Raw genomic sequence first — 26156 nt, 5'->3', positions numbered from 1 at the left:
ACAATTAAGCCTCCTACAATTAACTGACCCTTATAAATACTCCCAAATGCTCTACTCACCCTTCTCATAGGACTGATCAGTTTGTCTTGTGTCAAACTCAACTATGTATGACTTGAGAGCCAAGCTTACATCTTATTTACCTTAAGAATGAAGAACAGATGTTTAATATATATTTGACAAGTAAAATGCACTGAACTCTCCATCTGGTGGGCTGTATTCTAACTCAGTCTTTACCAGTGAGTCTAAATGCCCTAATAACAACTAGAAATATCTGATGGAATTCAGATTTTTAAGAAATTTCCATTATAATGGAAGCTCGTCAGTAAACAAATAATGGCCAATAATTCATTTACCCAGTTAATTATTAATAAATATAAATATTAGAGTCTTATTGGGAGACATGTTAAAATACTCAGCATCATTTATCTTTAAACATTTGACAGGTTTTGAGTAAATACTTGAATTACAAAATTCTCTCCCAGCATTACCAGCAAGTACTGGCAAGTGGAGAGGAAGATGACTTTGGATGGGGTTACTGTCAAGGCCAGGCTGCATTTCTAAAGTTAAAACCTGGGAAACATTATAAAGTTAAAGAATGTTAGGTTCTCTGTAGAGCTCAAATCCTTTTACTTAAATGCAACATGTCAAAACTTTTAAAAGCATCACAAAGGCAGGAAAGGACCTGGCTTTAGGGAAGACTAAAGTACTTGAGAGGGACATGGTTTTTCATATCTGTAACCCATCACCTAGAACAATGTCTGATGGAGAAGGTACTTAGTACTTACTGAAAGAAAGAAAGTCAGAAGTGTCTGTTAGAAGCCCAATCCTTAAAAACAACAACAAAAAAACACATTATTCAAAGAAAAACAGGAGATAGTTCAAGTGTCTATAGTCAAAAATTTAGAACAGGGCAAAGAATTTAATTCCTTTATGACCTTACAGCTCTGATGGAAAGCCACAGGTCAGTATTTTGCACTTGCTGCCTGTTACCAATGCTATCAATACAATTTCTTAAGTAATTCAGCTGTACAGGGAGGCAGTAATCACACAGAGCCCATTTTAAGAAGCGTACCACACCACAATTTCCCCTTTTATGTAATGTGGTAGTTTTAACATTAGGTAGAAGTTGGTTGGTTTCTTCGACAATCTTAAAGTATATATATTTATATTTATATTTTGCTAGATGTTATGCAATTGAGGAGAATTAAAGTTATTAGTTGGTAGCCACTATGAAAAATCTCTGGATCACTGGAGTTTACAAAAGCATGACCTAAGATATTTGAGACTATGGATCTAAGACACTTACAATCAAACCTGGAGAAAAATTGAAGATTATCCAGAAAAACAGGCAGAACAGATCACCACAATGAAGAAAAGCTTCCTTTACACCACGTATCAAGTTCAACCTGACAAATCAGTCACCTCTATACCAACAGTAGCTACCAACTACTGGCATATGGGATCAAGTGCTTATAAACAATGAATCCAAAACCTTCCAGTGATGACACATCAGAACACTGGCAACCAGGTGATATTTTCACTGCTCTCGTCACTCTCCTGACTTTAGTTACTTCATTCAGGTATGCTAGGACATTCACTTTTTTCCTTGGGGTCAGAGAACAGTAAATATGTGACACAACCTCATAACACCTGAAGGTGTAGAAAAAAATCTTTATCTTCCTAGCCTAACCTCAAGAGCTGTTAGCAGTCTTTAAATGCCTCAAGTCTGAGGGAGAAAGTAAGCAAATGACTTTAATGGACAAATTAAGCAACTGTAGTACATGGACATCCTAGAATAGTTCATTCCACATCATGGTGATCACAGGATTATAGAGAATAAATTCCATATTTGTTGTTCACATATGTAGTAAAGTGGTATACAGCTAACTGAACAATCATAAGCTCCTCAGAAAGCTACAAGAATATTCCTGACCTACAGCACAAATTTCAAAATTTACTTCTTGAATCACTAATTTCTGGTGGTAATCCTCTATGTACAACAACATTACACAGCCACTTAATGAGACCAAGTTCTGTCCATCACATGCTATAATGGGAATAATTTGCTATTAATGAGAACTGTTCTGTGTGCATTAAACATCTTGTCTCATTTAAAATTCACAATTCTATTAGGTGGGTACAGATTTACAGATATTAAATAACCTGCCCAAGGTCACATACTAGTCTTCAGACCAGTCTGTCTCTAAGTTCTTAATTACTCACTATGCACAGTAACACTTCAAATACACGTATAAGAAGAGACTATAGTCCAAAAAATTTAAATTAAAATGTGTTCACTGTATTAACTTTTTTTTTTTTTTTTTAAGTAAAACCCTACACACTCCAACAAGTTTTGGTACTCTTGCCAAAAAAAAAAAAAAAAAAAAAAAAAAGAAAAGAAAAAAAAGAAAAAAAGAAAAAGAAAAAGAAAAAGAAAAAAAGGAAACAAGCAAATAGATTCCAACTAGTCTATACTTCCATTTATATTTAGAATATGAGCTGGGCATGAGTATGTAATGAATATATATGTGTGTGTCTCTGTGTGTATAACACCCACATTATTCAAAGGCTCCCAAAAATGTGAAAAGTTTGTTCCAATCTTTCTTTATTTTGTCTACTTAAAGAATCCTTTGCAATATGCTTATGTAAATACCGATTTTAGCTGCTGTTCTCATTCCTCAAATCTTCAGCTTATAAATGAAGTGGAAAAGTAACAGACCTAAGCAGACATCTTTGGAACACAAAACCAAAGAGATATAAACAAATACAACTAAATCAAAAACAAAGGATTCTTCTTTAAATTCTTTAACATCACTACTGATAAATGGAAAGAACTGAAAGTAGAATATACTAGCTGTGGACAGAGGTGTACACAGGAGTGTGTGTGCGAGTCTGTGTGTGTGTGTGTGTACACATGGGTGGTTATTTTTTTAGCACACACAATAATCAGCATTTTACTGCAGTTCATTAGAAGCTCTTTAAGAGGATAAATTCTAAATGAAAGGAAATTGGGAAGTCAGAGCAATATTGGGGCATGGGAGAGTATGTAAGAAAAATAGTTCTAGGTCGTTAGACCCAACAGGTGAGTGCCTTCAGTTTTCTTATACCAGAGTTCACATTATGGTGCAATTGTTTTAATAATGAGTTGACCCTGCAGGTGAACTGCCTTTGTCCATACTTCAAAGAGATGCTGAAAAGAAGTAAGAGTCTATGTATCACCATTCTACTTACCTGATGCTGAGCCTTCATTACAGACATAAGTAAAGGCTAATATGACATCACAGGTCATAAAGGACAATGTAAAGAATATGTTGACAGAAAACTCCTATATGTTGTGAATATACTATTTCCACTTAGAAGCATGAAACTCATGAATGCTGAAGTTAGTACCTGAAACCAAGTTTTATATGTGATATTGTTGGCATGAAAATCGAAACAGAAGACATTTTTTTTATGAGAACTTGGCAATAATATCAATGGATTTTGCACTTTGATAACAAAATAAACCCATTATTGGAAACACATTCTAAGCAGAGCATTTTTGTCATAGTTCAGAGATGAATAAGCATTTGGTACATATTTTTTTCATGTAAGCAAAGTAATACTAAGAGCAATTTTACCAAAGAACAAACTTGTATACTCATCTAACATTGTGTGAATATGAAAATCATTTTAGATTCGTAACTGCAGACTCTTTCCTCATAAGCACTTATTATTAAAGAGTAAAAACACTCCTGGAATTAGAAAAATAAATGAAAAAATAAAAATAAAATTCTTGATGTTTCTACAGACTTTCTTCTTTCAGGGCTATCATACTGACAATGAGAAAAATACTAGAGTGTTCAGTCTCAAAATGATCAAGAGCTAAGTTAGTGGTTTTGGCCTTGTTCTACTGAAGAAAGCCAAGAGGGATAATTTAGCTTTTGGACAGAGAAGAGACACTGGCAGCCTCCAGATTTTACTTCTAGCATCACAACCCACATCCAGCCTGGTGTGAAGACATGGCAGATGGACTACTTCTGTTATTTCAACTGCTTCAGCATCCTGCTTGTTTCTGTAAGCATGAATATTCAGCCACAATAAGGAACAAGGATAAGCATGCTGACTGTATTAAGCAGGTACCAAAAAATCTTTATCCTTATCTGTTTTCTCTGCATTATCACAGATAAAGATAAAAAAAAAATCAACATTTAGAATATGCTACTTCTGCCAAGCTTGGAAAAGACTTATCATTCAATGAAATGATGCTGGTTTTCATATATTTAATGTAAATGTATGAAGAGAAATCTATGGGCAGAAGAAAGCCAGCATAATTAGCATTTTAGAGGGAAGAAATTTAAAGGCAACTAAACTGAATCAGTAATTATTTTCCACTTTATTTTCATGATTTCATTATTTTTTCAGAAAATGCTGAGCAGGCATTAGAGTATCAGTTCATTATTCAGAACACAAATCAGATTCCTTTAAATACCACAAAAACCCTCCACTCTAGCATGCTTCCCTATTGTGTAAATAATGCCTATCTGTAACTCTTTTATATTTATATTTTGAAAAAGATTATTGAATCCAAAAAGGGTAATTTTGCTATAAATAAATGAAGTGACAATTTCTCTATGAGAAAATTATCTATGAGACAATCCCTGAGGTATGACACCATCTTCACCCCTCCCAAAGGACAGAGAAATGTCTAGAAATAAAATACTTATATTTGCTAAAATGAGGAGTTCCATGATCGCTCAAAGGAAATCTAAACGTTACATACTCAGACGGTAAGGGAAAACATTCCTTAAAACCCTACCTCTCATTAAAAATATTTTTAAAAAGGCAATTCACTGTGTAATATATATATATATATATATATATATATATATATATATATATATTCTTTAAGAGATATTAGAAATGAGTAAAAGCTTCAATGTACAATCTGAATTCCATCTTCCACATGACACTTCTCACCAAAAAAACACAATTATGTAGGAAAGATGGCGTGAGCCAATCAGGTTTCCTTTACACTGCCAGGGAAGGAGGAATTGCCCTGGGAAAGACACCTACATCTCAGACTGACTTACGATCCTATCCCCAATAGCTCATATGCATTTTAAAAATATAATAATCCTGATGAAAGGATGGGTATCAGTCTGCTCTTTAGGACTGAGAAGGGATTTCTCAGTTTTTTTTTTCCATATCCTAATGAGTGAACATTATAGAAGTAAATCAAGGCCAACGCAAGGCACACATGTGAAGTTGAGATAAACTTACGAAGTAGCCTGTTCCCAAGCTGGAAGGAGCTGAACTCTGTAATAAAGCATAAAGACAAAGTGGAAAATCAGCAATGGTTTTTAACACGTTCCAATCCACACAGCTCATTAGCAGCCCTTTGCGGGTATTTCATCGCTACATCACATCACTAGTGTATGCTGCCCCTTGTCATCTGCTACTGATACAAACACCGTGTTGGCTTAATTTTCCCCTTTACTTCTCTCAACAACTCAGAGATGCTAACGTGCTATTTACTGAATTCCAAGCTTCTGCGGTGGACGTAATTGCCAATTTATTTGACAGGCAGCTGGGTAATGAATTAATGATGGCATTTCGCCCTGCACTGAGACTAAACAGACACGCCATCAGCCTGCCTCCCTGACTTGCTGACATTCAATGCCCTGGTCTCAAGCTACTCAGTTTTGTGGCCGCAAAGGGGCAGGCAAGAGGAAAAAGCCCAGACTGACTTGAAAATGAAAGCCCAGTGGGTTTGGATGACTTTTCCAGTGTATGACCTACTTGCCAGTTTATTCCCTAAAGGCACCAGTTAGTACACACAGAGTGCTTTTCAAAAATGAGACATTTTGTAAACATAATTAGTAGAATAAAATGAAAAGAATGTGTGGGTAAAGGGAAGCAGTGAAAAGCACCATTTTCCTGAAGGTTTTAGTCAGAAGAATTATCAACTTAGGCTTCCATAGTTCTGACACTCAGAAAACAACAACCACAAAATAATAGTTCTGAAGGGTTTGCAGGGCATCACTTCTTTGGGCAAAGAGCCCAAAAAGACAACTTGTTTTTTGTTTTAAACTTGTCTATGATTCATGTTTGTTTGTACTTAAAAAAAAAAAAAAAAAACACCTCTCATTACAAGTTTTAAATTTTTTAGTTTCCTTTTAGTGAATAAGAAAGGAAACAAATAAGCTCAAAACAAAAGCAATGCTAGTGGTGGGGTGGTCTTCTGGTCTTGGCTTGGTGTTTTGTATGGATCAGGTGCTATACCTTCCCTGGGGTGAGTTGACTTCCACTTCCAAGCAGTGGTTACTCAGTTCACCTCTAGCTCTTCCACCCAAATGTCCTGTCCCTGCTTTGCAAACTACAGGTAGCAGGGACCATCTGGTTAAGTCATCACTGCTTCCCCAGTACTCAGCACAATGCTTTGCACACAGGATGCACGTAACAAGTATTTGTTTAATTAATGTATAAATACATGAGAGATTGGATTGTATAGGGGAAAAAAAGGATTAGGTGAATGTAGCATCTCCAAAAATATAGTACATGTGAATTCTCTTGATTTTAAACTGTTTTCTGAGAAGGAAATACAGTGCTCTAAGTAAGTATCAGCAGCATCCATATCAAACAAGAATAGTATGCTCCAGGGCATTCCTAAATGCACTTCCCAAAGCAAAACTTTCTTCACTTAGGTAGGTGTTTCAGACAGGCTCAAGGGAATAAAGGACAATAGATGTGTGATCTTGCACACTGGATTTGATTTTAAAAAGTCTTGCTGCATTCTCAATCCCATAAATGGTAGGTAGGGAGATCCACAGTAGCTATGGAGACAGCTCCTCATAGCAGTGATTAGCCATATGACAGCATCACCTGTTTTTGGCACCCAGAGCCCTCCATGGAGTAGAGGAAGGCAAAAGCCAACTTAGGTTTCCACCACCCTAGAGTTATGCCCTGGGGAGGTAATCTCGTTTTAGGATGAATTATTCAGAATCAACATGGGACTTGTTTATTTCAGGGTTTTCCCTCTTCGTGCAGATGTACTTTATCCACAAGCAGAGGTACCCCTACAAACCCACCTCTCCACCTCCCCACACACATGTATCATCTTATTGTATACCAAAGAAAATTACATCCTTCAGGTTTCGGAAAACTCTGTTATACTCATTTTGCATATATATTGTACATTACTCAGGGAGCTGGGTGGAGAAGAGGGCTTTGTTGTGCATATTTGTTCTGGCTATTGTTTATGCAGGTCTGCCTGAATGAGGGAACAGTGGGTATCATTTCAATTTCTGATGTCAACATCAAATTACTTATTTAATTTCATGCCTGGCGAAGCATTGTATAGCTACACGCAGAATCATTTCACTTCATTTGTTATGCTGTGTTTTCGTGGCGATTGGCTTGCCTTCCAACTGACAGCTTTAATTACGACATGAATTTGATTGCACTGCCGAGGAATTAACATAATGCAACAAAGCATTTAAGCACCCTGCCTTATAACACCCCCCATGCACACACACAAACACAGACAGACACATGAAAGAACACAGACACTATATCCTCATGTACATTAAAAGTCCATTAGAGTTTCAGTATTTGCTAGAAAGCATACAGAAATTCATGGTCAGAGGCTACCCACATTTGTCAACCCACTATACTCAATCTCTTTTTCTAAAGAGTAAAAAGTTGGAGGCATTAAGCTGTGATTCCTGAATCTGGCAAAAAACTGTAAAAAACCCTTATAATCTACTTTACCAAACATCCACAGCATTGACATCTCTTTCCCTCTTACGCTGTTCTCCACCATATTTTTCTTGGCTAAATGCCAGTTCCCTTCAATCATCACTGGAAAATCTGAACAGAAATATCTTTGAAAGAGGTACCTCCTTGTCCATTTCTACAATCTCAAGAATGTGGCTATGGTCTTATATTTTAGGACATTATCCCTGGTCACCAACAAGACCTCCAGCATCTGATACAGACAAAAGAAGTTCTGAGACCAGCCACAGACAGAAGTTATGGTTTTACTGATAGCTCCAGTGACATACATCACATCCTATAGGCCTTGCTGGCCAGAAGGCCCAGAGCAGTGTCAATATGTATGCCTAATTTATGTCTAAATATAGATGCAAATATTTGATAGCATTAACTTTTCTCCCAAGTCAGAAATTCCACAAATACCTGAAAACCATGGGCAAAGCCAGATTATGCTACAAAAGTAGATACATGTCAGAGACAGAGATAGCTCTTCTATTGTTTGAAATGAGTTTCTTAACTATTAAGTTACAGATGTACATTTAGGGAGTGGCACCGACTTCTCACATAGGAAAGAGACTAACTCAAGAGGTAAAAGGGTTAGGAAAGCAAAGAGGTGGTGATGCCTTGACCACTGAACCATTTGATGGAATCAGGTTCATTTCAACTTTCTGTGTTGCTCCTTGTAAATATCTAATGAAAAGGGGTCTTCTTGTTGTTTTTTGCTGTAGAAAGAAGGCAAACTCCATCCAAACTATACAGTAAAAATTACCATAAAATTTAGAAAAGGCAAGGAGTTAAAAGCTTGTAAAACTAAAGAGATGTTTTAAAAAAGAATGCAACAACAAAAAAGTGTCCTTGATTAAAAGCATCTGAAATAATACTACATACCCGTGTTTAAGCAAATACTTCTGTTGAATAATGAAAAGGGCTTCATTCTTACTTCCAAATGGCAGAAATGCCAATTCATTCATATTTCCATTGCACGAGGTAGAAACGAGAGGTATAGAGAGATTTAGAAAACAGAGCAAGAGGGATGTGTTTATCAGTGAGAAGACAAAGGATATGAGGAAAAGCCAGCCTGCTGGCCATCTGATACACGATTTCGGGGCTCATTATAAGCCATCTCCTGTTTCACATGTTCTTTTCATTCTGCTGGGTTTTCTTTTTTTCTTTCTTTTTTTTTTTTTTAGGTTTGACCACTGCTCCAGCAATCTCTGCAAATTACATACCTCGATCTCATTATGTTGCAAAGGAGAGCTTTCTTACAAACACATTCTGCCTCAATCGCCAGGCTACATGGGCTGCAGAAATAGTAATGGGATGCACAGTTGAAAGACATTTTCCAGGAGGTAGTACATTGCTGCTGACATTCAAGTGTGCAAGTGGATATTCATTAAACGTTCATTCTAGTCTTCTTCACTGCTCCCCACCTGGCTTTCTTTCCATCTCCGTCACTAAGCTATTATTGAAGCTCCTCATTAAACTCATGAAGTTAACATCTCTGTTTTAAAATCTTACTTACAACAAGGGGTTTCAAAATTGATTATCCATCTAAAATAGATGTGCTCCATTCATTAGACATCTACACAGAGAGGCCATGGCTACTATTACAGTTCTCTGAGTATGGGATGGATGTGTACTCTACCCCTAGATGAGGATATGTGCTCTGACCCTAGGGCCAATTTAAATAGAATATTTAAAAATTATTCCACATCACCAATTATGTCTGACATCCTTGCCTACCCATCTTCCTGCTAGGCTTCTCTCTCTTGGGAGTAAAAAGCAGAGGATCATGCCAAGAATCACATGATCAAGTGCGTTTCTAGTAAAGGTCACAAAACAAGCTCATTCATGGATTTTCTGTAGCATATTAAAACACAATGACAGGGGCAGCCCGGGTGGCTCAGCGGTTTAGCGCCGCCTTCGGCCCAGGGCCTGATCCTGGTGACCTGGGATTGAGTCCCATGTCGGGCTCCCTGCATGAAGCCTGCTTTTCCCTCTGCCTGTGTCTCTGCCTCTCTCTCTCTCTCTCTCTCTCTCTCTCATGAATAAATAAAATCTTAAAAAAAAACATAATGACAATTTTAAAAACCTGAAATCTTAATCCTAGGAAATGTGCCTTGCAGAAAGGATTACTAATAGCTAATGAAGACACCAAATATATTTGAATAGGAATTACTACTAGGGGAATTCAAGTAAAAACAGGCCTACAATTAAAAACAGAAATATCATATAATCAATTTCACTACTGTATTTATCCAAAGAAAATGAAAACACTAATTTGAATAGAAATATACATCCCTGTGTATACTGCATTATTTACAACAGTCAAGATATGGAAGCATCCCAAGTCCAACTATAGATGAAAAGATAAATAAAATGTGGTATATTTTCAATGGAATATTAATCAGTCATAAAAAAGGATGAGATCTTGACATTTGCGACTACATGGATAAACCCAGAAGGTATTACAATAAATGAGAAAAGTCAGAGAAAGACAAATACATATGATTTCACTTAAGTGGAATCTAAAAAAAAAAAAAAAAAGAACAAACAAACAAGATGGACTTTTTTTTATAGATTTTATTTATTTATTCATGAAAGACACAGAGAGAGAGGCAGAGACACAGGCAGAGGGAGAAGCAGGCTCCCTGCAGGGAGCTCGACACGGGACTCGATCCCAGGACCCCAGGATCAGGCCTTGGGATGAAGGCAGGTGCTAAACCACTGAGCCATCCAGGCTGCCCAATGAGATGGACTCAAATACAGAGAACAAACTGGTGGTTGTCACAAGAAAGGCAGGTGGGGGTAGAAGAGACAAAATGGATGAAAGGTACACACTTCCACTTATTAAATAAATAAATCATGGAGGTGAAAAGTACAGCATAGGGAATATAGTCAATAATACTGTAATAATGCTGTATGGTGACACAATTTTGTGGTGAGGAGTGCATGATGTATAGAATCATCAAATCAATATGCTGTATATCAGAAACTACTGGAACACCATACGTTAATTACACTTCAAAAAATTCTACAGACAAAAAAGAAATAAACATGCAAATAAAAAATAAAATTGGCTCCTCAACTGAAAACTTTTATAATTTAGTACCAGAGAAGTTAAAAGAAAATAGTGGAAATTTTAGGGAACATGAAGTCTAGTGTAAGTGATATTTAGGGAAATGATTTGCTTTGCTTTTCTGTTTGTCATCATTCTTGTTAGTGATTGTTTTTGGTGTTTAATAAATAAATTTAATTAAAAAAAAAAGAGGGGGCAAAGGCATGAAGAAAGCATCAGGTATAGTCATGGACCCTTCCAGCTTCAGTTATCAACCCTCTGTTCCAACACACTTCACATGGTAACTGGCTCTCCTCTACACTCAGTCCTTTCTGGCTTCTTTCCCTGACTGCATTCTTGGTCTTATCTTTATCTGTTGTTTCATATAAAGGGCAAATAAACATTTTAAAGCAAAAATTATAACAATATTTCTTTTACTATCTTCCAGTGGCTTTAAAAAAGAACACATAGTGGGTTGAATAGTGTAACAGCATCCCTCTAAAATTCATATCCATGTGGAACCTCAGAATAAGACTGTGAGAGTTAATTTTATGTACCAACTTGACTAGGCGCTTGGGTACCCAAATATTCGGTCCAACATTATTCTGGGCATTGCCATGAGGGTGTTTTTGTATGAGTTTGACATTTAAATTGACAGACCTAGTAAAGCATACTGCCCTCCCTAATGTGAGTGAGCTTCATCCAAACAGAACAGAAACAGAACAAAAGAATGAACATTCTCATATTAAGAAAGAATTCTTCCATGCGATGCATGCGTGCGAGTTGGGATAATGGTTTTTTTTTACTACTTCCAGACTTCAATTGATAAGTGGATTCTTCCTGAGTCTTTGGACTGGAATTATGCCATCTTGATGACCACCAGGTCTTTGGACTCAGTCTAGAACTAACACTGACTTCCTTGGTTTCCATCTTGCTGACTACAGATCTTGAGACTTATTGGCCTCCATAATTGCATATGATTATACACACTATTGGTTCGGTTTCCCTTGAGAACTTTGACTAATATGATGACCTCATTTGTTATAAGTGCTACAGAAGTGAGCACTACAATGACCTTATTTGGAAAAAGGGTCTTTGCAGATATAATTAAATTGAGGTCATACTAGGTTAAAGTGGTTCCTAAATCCAGTGACTACTGTACTGCAAGAAGAGAGGACAACACATAGGAATTGAGCAGAAGGCCAGGTGAAGACAGAGGTAGATATTGGAGGGATGTAATTATAAGCTAGGGAATACCAGATACTACCAGAAGCTAGATGAGGGATCACGGCCCTGCTGACATCCTTGATGCTGGAATTTTAGCCTCAAAACCTATGAGGTAATAAATTTCCATTATTTTAAGCTAGAGGTTTGTAGTCTTCCATTAAAGCAGACCAGGAGACTAATGCCATGCCTAGCCTCCTCAACATGCACTAGAAGACACCATGTGATCAGACCCTGTGCTCAGTCACTATATTCCAGTTGCACTGGCCTGTTTTCTTTCTTTCTGCACATGTCATGCTTGCTCTAGACTCAGACTCTTGAGCTTGTTGCTCCTGATACTCAGGATGCTCTTCCCACAGATCTTCACAGAGCTATCTCCTTTTCTTTATTTAGGCTTTGGTTCACACATCATCTACAGAAAGGCCTTATTCAATTACCATGGTTAAAGTTGCAACATGTGTCCTTTCACCCCTCATTACTATTTTATTTACCTCATAAAATGTCTTCTATCAGGAATAGTTTTACTGTTTGCTCACAGGTTTCCTGTTTGCCTCCCCCAAAAGAAGGGAAGCCTCATGAGGACGTAGAGTTCATCCTGCTCATCAGTCAACTTCAAGTGCACAGAACTATACCGGACACATTTAAAGTATCCAAATATTTCTGGGCAATCAAACTGCTGATACATCCAGGAAAACACATAAATACATGGTTTTGGAATAGAAAGGGGCAGAACCAAACTTGTCAGAGAAAAGGAAAACCTAACACAAATTTATAAAGGAGAGAGAAGAGAAGAAACAACATCAACAGGATTGGATTAGATCAGATTTTCTTCTTAACTACAGAGAAACTGAAGGGTGATGTAGTGTGGCCCATGCTTGTTTCTTCCTTAATAGCAGCAAGTCAACCTGGCACAGAGTAAAATCTCTTTAAAGGTTTGGAGTGAGGGTGGGAGGAAAGGAGGTTAGGACACATGCTTGCAAGAATGAATGACAGCATGGTAGAACCCACAAACCTGGGGAGTTTTGGGGTATCTAAAAAAGATACAGAAACAATGCCTCAGCCAAGATGTTAATGGTCTACATGGCTTCATGTAGAATCGGGTCTACAACCCGATTAGAGAACACAACACTTACCAGAATTCAATCCTTTTCAAGATTTCCTGAAATGTTTCAATTCCTTCCATGTCTTAAGCCCTTAAAAAGTATTAAATGTTTTTCTCCCGACCAAAAATTCTACCCAAAACTCATTGACAGAGAAATGAGCCATATCCATACACTCATTTCAATAAAGCATTAAAGAAATTTGCTTCCATAGATGGTAGAAAGAATTTACTAGAGAAAGTGACATTGGGACTAGCAGAAGGGAAAAGAGAAAAGAAAAAAGATTAAAAAGAAAAAAACAAAGATAGGAAGTGTATACTATTTAAGAAAGTGCATACTATTTAAGAAAAAAAAAAACATGGTTCAGAGGGACTAAGCATAAAGTACAGAGATGGGGAAGTAGAAGGAGGGTGGGAAGGAAGATGAAGGGGAAGCTTCAGACTTCTTTGTGGGTGGCTCTGCAGACACTCCTCAGGAGTGTGGACTTCATCCAAAAGTATCTTAAACAACAGAGTTTAATTGCAAGCCCAGATCTTGGGAAAACAACCGTGGAAGCACTGTGGAGCACAGTGCACAGGACAGAGAGAAGAGGATGACATCAGTGAGAGGCCACAGCACTCCTCCATGTAACAAATCGTGAGGCTTCTAAAGTATCAGTAGTGTCAAGGAAAATGTAATCAGATTCAAATACCTCTTTACAAATACAGTCAACAGATAAAGGAAAGCCACTAACTAGACAAGATAAGTGAGTTAGAGGAAGTAGCAGAGCGTGACTCTAAGGATACAAGCTCTGGGATCCAACACCAGGACAGGGAAGTAAGACGGACAGTTCCAGTTTGAGAAAAATAGGTTGGATGGATAAATAAAATAAAATAAAATAAAATAAAATAAAATAAAATAAAATAAAATAAATAAAATAAAATAAGGAGACATGATATAGTGAGGATTTTATCTAAGAGGAAGAGTCATGTTTGTCAAGATTGAGACAAGCACGACTTGTTATATTGACACTTAAAAGGAATTCAAATTTAAAAGGGCAGAGGGGCTTCTAAATCTGAGGCAAAAGAAAGGATAAATATTTTTGAGCACAGTGGATGTGCCAAGAACTGTGCTACATTATTCAAATACACGGGGCCAGGTGATCTTTAAAAGAAGACCGACAACATAGGTGAAATTATTCACCTTTTATGGAAAAAGAAATCAAGACTTGGAAAGATCAAGTTCTTTGCTTAAAGTCACACAGATAATAAATAAACTGCTTTTAAAACTTGGTTTATTGGGACGCCTGGGTGGCTCAGCAGTTGAGAGCCTGCCTTCGGCCCTGGGCGAGATCCTGGAGTTCCTGCATGGAGCCTGCTTCTCTCTCTGCCTGTCTCTACCTCTCTCTGTGTGTGTCTTTCATGAATAAATAAAATCTTTTAAACAAATAAATAAACAAACAAATAAATAAATAATAAATAAAGTTGGTGTATTTGTAATGAATGCCTAGGATCGGTTTATATCTTGAGGATTTTATTGATTAAATTTCTAAGTGAGTTTAGCTCCTAAATCCTGACAACTTCTTCAGATATGAATCTTTGTGTAAGTCAGAAGCAATACTGTCCCTCTTGAATAATTCATCATGAATATTTATATACTCAATTATTCCCCTTAACTTTTTCCTTAGTGACTAATCTAAACAAGTTACTATGTCTCCTTGATGTGGACAATCTGAGTCCTTATAGACAATTATTCCCTTCTGGCAATACAGTTTGGGAATACGTAATTTAGAGAAGCCAAGCACATTTGGTTTTAAAGCTTTACTCATGAGTCAAACACTCCAGCTACGCTGGAATTCTTTTTTCTTACTCTTTTTGCCTGTCCAGTTCAAAATATAAATAATAGTGAAAGGGAAAATAAGGGAAGGGAGAAGAAATGTGTGGGAAATATCAGAAAGGGAGACAGAACATAAAGACTGCTAACTCTGGGAAACGAACTAGGGGTGGTAGAAGGGGAGGAGGGCGGGGGGTGGGAGTGAATGGGTGACGGGCACTGGGTGTTATTCTGTATGTTAGTAAATTGAACACCAATAAAAAAAAAAAAAAAAAAAAAAAAAAAAAAAAATAACTAAGCTGGAATAATATAATATCTTTATTAGCTACACTTGGGAATAAATCTCAATTGTCAAAGCTTCTAAAAATAACTAAAGTGAATTTTTTTTATTTTTTTTATTTTTTATTTTTTCTAAAGTGAATTTTTAAAGGGGAATTTTTATCTCAGCTGAAAAACCAGGAGTGGGCAAGATGGACTAATTGGACAAAACCTTTCTTTTTCCTTTAAACAAAACCTTTCTTTCTCCTTTAATGTATGAGAAAGTATTTATGAAATCTATTAAAGCAATTAATATTTCTGTTCACTCCCAAAGTATTTGATGTGATTACACATGTATATAAATTCACCAAACGGTATTCAGGTATCAACTTCATTCTATCTAAAATGCAAAAGAAACTCAAAATGTATAAAGGAAAAAATAAATTATGGAGTCAAAAAAAAAAAAAAAACAACCCATGAACTAATAAAGCTCATGTGCTTCACACTTAAAAAAAAAAAAAAAAAAAAAAAAAAGATGAACTAATTGGGACCAAATATATTCTCCCACCTAAAGAACAACAAAAAGAACCAGACAAATGTGTAAGAAAAGGATTTTAGAAACTGAGCAATAATGACCGCAAGACCATGATCAAGGGAAGACACATGAGATGACCCTGAAAATAGCCCCAGCTTACTGCCTGGAGAGAGTTTTCATGCCATGGTGGGGTCGTTGAGGGGTGGCCCAGATAGAGCACAGGAGTACTCCTGAGTTGGGAAGACAGAGTTGATAACTGAAGGAAGCCAAGATGGCTAGAATTTGTGAAGGAGAAAATGGGAGAGAAGAAAGCTTCACAGGGACAGATTCGTGCAAGCTGCAAAAAGGTTGCCTCTGGTCCTCACCTGAATCCAGAACAGCACTTTCTGTTAGAGAAAAGGACCCCAAGCAAGGGGAACACCCACTGGACAGGAGCAGGCGGTCAATCCCCAGAGCTCACTCCCACAAGGCAGAAAATTGCTGGTATTGCCACCAGCTGGCAAGGTTTAGAAAAAATCATGTAATCCATCAGGAATTGGGCAGAGTATTCAGCACTGGGGGAAAAATTAGCTTTAGCCTAAAGGCTGTTCTTGTTCCACCCAAGAAAGCATAAAAACAAACCTCAGAAAAATCAAACTGTTTCCAAATGACATAATTGCATCCCAGAATAAAGCTCAAGAAAATTTTTAGAAACCAAAAATATTCAGCACCCAACAAAGAAAAACTCACAATGTTCGTCATCCCCCCAAAATTGTCAAGCCATGCAAAGGAGACAGAATAGAATAATCCATAATGAGGAGAGAAACCAACCAACAGAAACAGACATGGCAATGATGACACAGATGACTTGATTAGTAGACTGAGGCCTTAAAATAGTTAATAACTATTTTCCATATGTTCAAGGAAGTAATGAAAGCACAAGCATGGTAAAACCACACAGAACAAAACGAATAGTGGTCTTTCACTCCATCTCCTCATTCTCTGAGAGTCATTAAGAAAACTAGTTACTAATTCCCTTTTTAAAAAAGTAGGGGCATTTTGTTCTTTAAAATGCTGTGTGAGTAGGTGTTGCCTTGGTATCCAAAAAAATCATTTTGTGGCTTGACTTCTCAAAGGCTTTCATCTCAGCAGATTTTGGATGGCAATTGGTCTGAGGTTAAGAATTTGCAGCCTTAGAACTGCTCATGCAAAGAAATTCAGTGGCTGGAGGTCCTGGAACATCTCACTAAATGCCAGCAACTTCTTTTTTTTCTTTTCCTTTCCCCCCTTTTTTTTTTTTTGTCCTTTCGCCTACTTTCATATTTGTTATGTTGATACTGTTGATATTAGTGATATTATTGATACTGTTGTTGCAAAGGTATGAATTTTAATAACTAATACACAACATGAACTCAAAGTATTGTACGCTGTTCTTGACATAATATTGTTACAGCACTAATTTTTTTTCTACATTATTCTACTGTGGTAAGTATATATATAACAAAGTCTGACATTTTAAGCCATTTTTAAATGTACAACTGAGTGGTATTAATTACATTCATAGCACTAGGGATGTAAGTTTTCAAAACTATTTCATCATTCTGAACAGAAACTTTGTAACAATGACTCCCAATCTCTCATATTCCCCCACTCCCATGACTGGTCCCTGGTAACTCATACTCTACTCTTTGTCTCTAGGAATATTCTAGGCTCCTTATATAAGTGGAATCAGACAATATTTGTCTTTTTATGACTAGCATCTTTCACAAGGTTCATCTATGTTGTAGCATGCATAAAAGGGGTATCCCTTTTATGACTAAATAATATTCCATTGTCCATATATGCCACTTTGTTTATTCATTCATCTACTGATGGGCATGGGATGTTTCTACCATTTGGCTACTGTAAGTAATGCTGCAATAAAAATTGGCATATAAATATCTGAGTAACTATTTTCAAGGTGGTGGAGTATATACCTAAAAGTAGAATTGGTGGGACATAGATAATTACATATTTAGTTTTTTGAGAAACCGCCAAGCTATCTTTCACAGTGGCTGCACCATTCCATTGTCATCATCATGTACAAAGGTTCTAATTACTCTATATTCCTGCCAACAGTTATTCCTCCCCATTTTTTTATCATAACCACCCTAGTAAATGTAAATGGACATCACATTATGATATTTTTTCCTTTTTCTCTTTTCTCATTATGATTTTGATTTGCATTTCCCTAATGAACATGATGAGAATCTTTCATGTGCTTACTGGCTGTTTGTATATCTTTTTTGCATATGTCTATTCAAGTACTTTGCTCATTTTTGAATATTAAAAACACTTATCAGTTATATGATTTTCAAATATTTTCATTCAATAGGGTTTTTCACTTTCTTGATAATGCCCTTTGAGATGAACAAATGCTCCTAGTTTGGATGAAGTCCAATCTTCCTATTTTCTCCTTCATTACTAATCTTTCGGGGGCCATATCTAAGAATCCACTGCCAAATTCAAAATCAGGAGATTGATCCACATTTGCTTTTAAGAGTTTCATGATTTTAGTTCTTATACTTAGGCCACTGATTCATTTTGAGTTAATTTGTGTACATGATATGATGTAGAGGTTCAACTTACTCTTTTGCATAAGGAAATCCATATGTTCCAGCCCCATCTATTGAGATAATTCTTTCCCAAATGCATGGGACTCAACACTCCTTAAGCATCAGTTGGCTAGAGATGTATGGGTTGATTTTTGGACTCTCAATACTAGTCCATTGGTCTATACACCCATCTTAATATCAAAATTATACTGTTTTGATTACTGTAGCTTTACTGTAAATTGTGAAACTGGTGTGAGTCTCCCAACTTTGTTCTTCTTTTCCAAAGCTGTTTTGACTACTAGGAGTCTCATGTCATTGCATATAAATCTGAGTATCTGTTCCCTCATTTTTGCAAAAAACGATATTGGAATTTTCAGAGGAATTGCCCTGAATCTGTATATTACTTTGGGTAAAATCTCAATATTAAGTCTTCCTATCCATGAACATAGACTGTCTCTTGCCAATTTCTTTTGATCTAATGGAAAGTGAATTCAGGGTAACCAGTCAAACAATCTCAATGACTGTACAATATTGTACACTCTTGTCCTCTGACTTAATGTGGCATTCATTTCTCCATGAAATTATGATTAACAAATCCTGGAATAATTTCTCTGTCTCTCTCATGAATAAATAAATCAATCTTAAAAAAAATAAAAAACAAAAAATAAAAACAAAACAAAAGCTCAGAGCAGCAACTTAAATATTTTTAACAACTTAGGTAAGAAATACAATTTTATTATTATAATTTATAGTTCCATCACAGAGTTAATTAAATATATAAAAACACAAAGAAATATTCTTATACACAGACATACCTACAAGCAAAAGATGAATTATATTCTTTGTTGGTATAATTGATATTAAACCTTATTAGAAGATTAAGCAATTATCTATAACTAAGATATTAAGTCCTATAGAAATAGTTATACTTCATTCATTCTACTTAATTCTTTTAAGAATTCAATGTTCCATATATCAAGTCTCAATCTAAAGCCCTCAGACTTTCCTGAGAGATGTGTCTCAGGACTGTTCACCTTGGATGATGGAAAAATGGATAGGAGTGGACTTTAGGGAATGACTTAATGTGCTGTAGTGGGCTCCAACCTTCTATGCTTATGAACATCCCTCAGTTAAAAAAAAATTGAGCAAACTTCTAAAATACACGTGTTTATAAATTACATACTTGATCTACTACTCCCAGCTCAATGAATTATTAGTTAAGTTTCATTTCTTTTGTTTTAGACAAAAAAATAAATAAGTTCTAATATATTTTTCCTGTAACACCCTGGATCATCTTGTACACCAAGATGAAGACAATTGCTTTAGAGTATTAAAAAAAGAGGAAGATAAGTGGCGAAGGTTTTTGCTCCTTATTATATGTCTTAACTGTTTACTCTTCTTGAAACTCAGAGATTCTGAATTGCCATCTCTTTCTTGAGAGTACTGTATCACTTAATCTGTTAATGTTCCTTCATTGCTATCACTAATAAAAATTTCTCCCCGTTTGATCATTTTATAAGAAAGCGTCCAAATGCTGCTTTCAGAATCTAGAATCCCATTATATGACATTATGTTAGAAGAAAAGAGAGCCCAGAGGATCATGTGGTTCTCGAGTATGGCAAGGGGAAATCTGCCCTATTGGCAGATATGAGGCTGGAGAGTAGTCAGAGGCAGGTGTTGGGGGGGCTGACAGACCCCTCAAGAGGTATGAGATATTATCACAAGGATTTTTCCTTTGGAAATCAGTCAGGAAATAATACTCCTTCTCTTGCCAAATAACTGGCTGGTTACTCATCCCTTCCAACAGAAATCAAATGGAGACAGGAACTATCACCAGTCTCATAAGCAAAGACATTACAAAAAGCCCAAAGTTAAATGGTGTCATCTTCTAGTGGAAGCACTGTCTGGACTACTTTCTTCATTTGCAACACTGATAATGAAAGTGTTATCAATTTCCTTTGAATCTTTTTGTTTCTAAGGTGACAAGTACTCCCACCCATTTCATTATTTGTTAAATCACATTTTAGTCACACTAGAAAATGGACTGAAACCATCAGGCCAGACTCAAACAAGTATGCTGAGAGAGGGGACACCGTAATGTTTCCATAGACAAAGTGATAGAAGAAATAGGAGTGTTGGGAAGCTGAGACTTGACCCCAGGGATGGGTGGTCTGGTGGTTTTCTTTGTTTTTAACTTACATCACTGAGTCTTTCCCGGGAGCTGCTCCTGTGGAAGCCCTTGGATTCTCCGCTGGCGCTGTCACTGTCACTGTCCCTGCAGCTGTTCTGGCCTGGCTTGAGCTAAAGGCAAAAAAAAAAAAAAAAAGAGGAGAAAGAAAAAAGTCAGTGGTGTCTTCATACAACTGTTACTTTGCCCGTGTTCTTGTCAAAAGTGAGCAACTTAAGGTCCTGTGTTTTAACATTCTTCTCAGCTTCTCAGTAGTGCCAGGCAAGCTGCCATAGGAAGAAACATGGAGAATAGGATAAGCAAAACATGTACCATAAAATGTCAATGTAAGTAAGAGTGAGCAAGCATTAAAAAACAAAAACAAAACAAAACAAAACAAAAAACAGTTGACAAAAATCTAACAGAGGTCCGTGAATCTGAGAAAGTAATCTTCCCTCAGATTTTTTTCTCTGTTCCACTGGGAGTTTTTTTGTCAATAAAAAGACAAAACAAAAAACAAACAAAAACAAACAAACAAAAAACCCAAAACCACTGAATTAGCTAAAGTCAGATTACACCAACTATGGTTGCTCACCTTATTTTCTCTGTCCATCTCTGAAGAAAGATTACAACAAAACAGAACAAAAAACAATCTTCTCTTAGGAGAAAATGATGAGATGCTTAATTATCCTATCACCATTGGGAAGACAATGATCCTGATTTGAGGCAACATTCTGGAGGTCTCTTGGCAGATATTTTAGAGTACCCAGATTAAGATTTATAGTTTAAATATAGCTTAAGTAATTAAGCCACCACTCATTCAACAAATAGTATTAAGTGCTATGTTTGGGCCTGGTTAGTAAGAGCTTGAAATATGATGCTAAACAAACAAAAAGTCTCTGGTCTTCTGAAGCTTACATTTTAGCAGTTTTTGCATATTTACTCAGCTCTGATTTTCATGTTCAGAAAATTCAACACATTTACCAACTCTGATTTTCCATTAAAATGAATAAACACACACAATTGAAAACTGCCAGTCTATATGAGACTATAAGACCTATTCATATGGACCGTTAGCCTATGATGTCATCATCAACAACCACTTTTGTTCTCAATCTAGCAGAGGAAAACTGTATGACAAGCAAATGTAACAACACAAACACCAGAACACCAAAAAGTTGCCACTGACAAGAAGAAAAGTAATCTCTGAAGCCTTGGATTTTAAAAGCAGATTGAGCTCATATGGCTAAGAAGAGAGGGGAAACACTTGATGGGAGAGAGGCAGAAAGCAAAGGCAGGGAAAGCAACATGCTAGGAAATGATCAGAAGGAGTCTTATCTGAAACAGAGGTTTCCTTCTGGGAAGAAATAGGAAGAAACATTACAGAGGGATGCATGGATCAGACATGGAAAGTCTCAAAAAAAAACATAAGCCCCATGCTCCTGGGCAGGAGGAAATTTCAGAGAGAACAGGTTATAGGTAGCAAAATTTTTGCCTGCAGTCTTTCATGTGGCTCTGGGGCCAAGAGGGAATGTGAACCAAGACAAATGGAGAATGAATCTGAATCCACATTATATCTAATGTGCCTCTTTTAAAAACTGCAGTTCAGATCCCACTTTGGGTCACACCATCTAAAAAGCTGTCCCCAAATCACCACTATATAGAGCATTCTTTTTGCTTTCAGGCTTTCTACAAATCCACTTTTATCACTTTCTTCTAAAAATCCTTTTCTCCAGACGTCTTCTCTAATGGAACCCAGAAAAATGATACTCATTTTAGTTTGTATCCTCCTGGGCCCTTAAGTGCTTAGTTTTCTTCTAAATTACTGCTAAATCTGCTAATTCTAAGTTAATTCAGATGCAAGCTATATGAACCTTTTCTTATTACTATGGAATAAAAGTTCAGAATATTGTCATTCTCTTCAAGTTTTCATTTTTATACTTATAATAAAGGTGAATTTAATCTAAAATGAACATTACTTTATATTTCCTGAACATGTCATGTCCATTTCTGTCCTGCATCTGTCTATTCACACTAGATTTCCTCAGCCTGTAAAGCTTACATTTTGGGTCACATTGTTTTTAAAGCTCAGATATGATTCACCATGGTCTTCAAAGAGCTCTTTCTTTCTATGCTTATTTTTTGATATGCCTTCAAAGTTTAGGTAGTATATCATTCTTCATTAAATGCCTTGGATAATTATGATACATTTTCAAGTTTTAAACGGCTTACTATTAAATAAATTTGACAGACCATAAAATCTGTGTGTGAAGTGGACACTAATTTACAGGTAATGTCATAATTTTTATCTCCCTGACTCTCTGAGTTAAGTAAAAACGGGTAAAGCTACCTCCAATGTATGAATGACGAAACAAATAGAGCAAATGATGCACCCCAAATTAGGTAAGGGATCTAGGACTCAACCCAGATCTGTACTGCTTACTGCTCTCTCCATTTTGCTTCTTAGAACCCATTTAATTTTTTTTAAGGATTTTATTTATTTATTCATGAGAGACATATATAGAGAGAGGCAGAGCCATAAGCAGAGGGAGAAGCAGGATCCCCTTAGGGAACCCAAAGCGGTACTCGGAGCCTAAGACCTGGGATCGCACCCTGAACTGAAGGCAGAGAGGCTCAACCACTGAGCCACCCAGGTGACCCTTAGAATCCATTTAGATGTTTAGCATTTCACATGCAAATAATGAGTCTGCAGTATATTAGTATTCTCTATAGAATATGTTTTTAATATATTTGTGGTACGTGACTTCACAAAAAACGAAATCTTGTAAGGTACTATTTGATCAAGAGATGTTTATAAAACTCAGTCCCTCAACTTAAGATGAGAAATAAACATCCAGCAGGGAATTAACAGTATAAGAGCATGAAGACTCCTCCTGATATCCACCTGGCTTCCCAAAATCTGGCCATTACATTTGGGTCTCTTCCATATTTCTTAATGGAAGGAAAGTGATGACTTCAACAGGCCTGACAAGAGACTTCAGTGTCTCTGCTATAAATCATCTGACTAAATGTTGATCTAGGCTGAGGGCAAAACTCAAGAAGGGCTGAGATGAAGCAGCTTCCTGGCCTTCTCTGTGCCCTGCCAGCAAAAGCACTTCAGTGAATTCTCCTCGGAGAGCCTTACATAAAATCCACCTCCACACTACTCCTTTCTCCTCCAAAGCCAGGCTCAAGTTTAAAGGAAACTTAGGATTTTAAGCTGTCAGACAGCTCAATATTTCAAAGAAATGGATTGACTACAGTAAGTACTAAAGCTAAACCACAAGATTTCAGGCAAAGAAGTATTCATTCCTAATCCCATGAATACATTTAAAACTGGCATTTTCAGCCATATCCAATGGATCATTTGGGGTAGCACAACTAACTTAGAAGTTGTAATCTTTCACCTGAAATTCCTAGCTATTCCCTACAACCAAGAGACATTACAAAGGCCAGGTGCTGGCTTAAACATTTAAAGACCTAAGAAAAATCGATCTGCTTGCATTGATTTGTACTAGCATCCATGCCGGCTGTTGTAAGAAAGCTTTTGCTCTAACAGATGCAATGAGATTTCTTACTATCGCCTTTTAAAAATTTTAAAACACCTTATTTAAAAATCATTTTCGTTTACTCTTATTTACTATATTTACTTACTGTTACTATTATTTAATTACTAAAATTCACTCTTACCCAGAAGTTTCTTCCCATCACAATACTATGTAATTTAGGCATCAGAATTAGAACAAAACAGATTAAATAAAAGGAAGCTAGTATCTAGGGCACCTGGGTGGCTCAGTTGGTTAAGCATCTGCCTTTGGGTAGGTCATGATCCCAAGGCCTAGGGATCGAGCCCCATGGGCTCCATGATCAGTAGGGAACCTGCTTCTCCCTCTCCCTTTGGCCTTCTCCCCTGCTTGGGCTCTCTCTCAAATAAATAAATACAATCTTAAAAAAAAGTTAATTATTTTAAAAGGAAGGTAGTATCTGGTATGAGTAGTAGTAATCCCATCAATAAGATTACAATTTTTATTAAACATAAGCAGCTGGCTTGTTTTCCATTAGATTTCACTGTCAACAATACATTAAAAAACCAAAGCTGTGATCTTGTTATAGTTAACTATTATTAATGGCTAATTAGGAAAATAATCCATGGTTTTATCACTGCTAATGAAACATGTAATGAAATTCCATCACCCTGGACTCAGTGAAGGTGAAGTAATTCTGTATACCCCTGCTAAGACTTGTGAGCCAGTTTTGCCACTCTTTTCAGCTTCAGTATGGAGAGCTCAAGATGCTACAGGCTCAGTAAGTGTCATTAATTCTTCAAACAAAATTCACAGAAGGTATGTGGAGAAGACATCTATGCCTGAAACTCAAGAGGAATGATGTGAATTATGCACTGCAATGCAGAAAAGCATCCAAAAGTAATCTCCTACCACTGTTTTGGTTCCTCAAAGCAGCATAAATCCTATCTCTGACTGCTGAGTTTTCCTGCAGGGATCTGAATGAACTCCACACAATGTTTTTAGAATGTGTCAATAAGCACAGACTTTTCTTTTTTTCAATGAAAAAAATTTTGTAACACTCCTTCATGAACATCCAAACAAGTATTTAATCTTGTAAAAATGTTGGTTTTGTTTTCAAAATGAAATTTCTCCTATTTGTCGAAATCTCTCCCGTACTTGGGTGGCATTTGTACTATTTAAAGTTTTTTTTATTTGGATATAGTTGACACACAATGTCATATTAGTTTCAGGTGTAGGACATAGTGACTCAACAACTCAAAACTCCTATGCTGGAGTTTTAATCCTGTAAGTTATTCATTCTACAACTGGAAGCCTATATCTCTCACTCCCCCCCTTCACTCATTTTGCCCATTCCCTCATCTCACTTTCCTCTGCCAAACATCAGTTTATTTTCTGTATTTAAAGGTCTATTCTTCTTATTTGTTTTGTTGTTTAGATTTCACATATGAATGAAATAATATGGTATTTTTCTTTCTCAGTCTGACTTATTTCACTTAGCATAATACCTTCTAGGTCCATCCATATTGTCACAAATGACAAGACCTCATCCTTTTACATGGCTATGTAATAATCCGTTGTTTATGGAGAGGGGGGCATGCATGTACATGTGTATCATATCTATTTAACTATCAATAGACATGTGGGTTGCTTCCATATCTTGGCTATTGTAAATACTGTGCAATAAACATAAAGTAGCATGTATCTTCTCAAATTAGTGGTTTTGTTTCCTTTGGATAAATACCCTGTAGTGTGATTACTGGATCATATGGCATTTCTATTTTTAATTTTTTGAGGAAACTCCATACTGTTTTCCACAGTGGTTGCAATACATCTGTATGTATGATCTTATTTCTCGAGTTTTAAAAGGTATTAAAGATGAAACAGAACCAAACTAAAGAACTTAATGAAAAAGCTGACACATCAAAATAAGCTAACAGGAAATACCTTCTACAAAGAAAATTACAAAGTTGAACAGAAAAAACATTTTAAGAAATTAAAAATATCCTGTACTTTTAAATGTACAGTAACAAGTTGTACCTAAAAGCTAAGCATTACATTCTAAACTAGGGCAGGGCAAGGAATTTGTGTAAAATTTCTCGGGGATCATAAAATCAGAAATTACCTTCTTATTGTCTTCAATAGCTACA

The 26156-nt window shown here is 36.4% G+C and overlaps 1 protein-coding gene across 12 annotated transcripts in view; it reads right to left on the bottom strand.

Annotated features, from left to right (window-relative positions):
• The window catches only part of AUTS2 (activator of transcription and developmental regulator AUTS2), a 1131932-nt gene that overhangs the window by 593880 nt on the left and 511896 nt on the right, over positions 1–26156 (bottom strand). For 11 of the 12 annotated variants that reach the window (XM_072837546.1, XM_072837550.1, XM_072837545.1 and 8 more), the window contains 2 exons: positions 20515–20616; positions 5263–5298 (listed from right to left, as the gene is read on the bottom strand). In XM_072837546.1, the coding sequence (XP_072693647.1) occupies positions 5263–5298; positions 20515–20616 (138 nt within the window). The remainder of the gene's footprint in view (positions 1–5262; positions 5299–20514; positions 20617–26156) is intronic. The other variant, XM_072837549.1, reaches the window with a different exon arrangement.

Source organism: Canis lupus, chromosome 8 (assembly GCF_048164855.1).
Source record: "Canis lupus baileyi chromosome 8, mCanLup2.hap1, whole genome shotgun sequence".
Lineage (NCBI taxonomy): Eukaryota > Metazoa > Chordata > Mammalia > Carnivora > Canidae > Canis > Canis lupus.
This window is presented reverse-complemented; position numbering and strand designations above follow the sequence as displayed.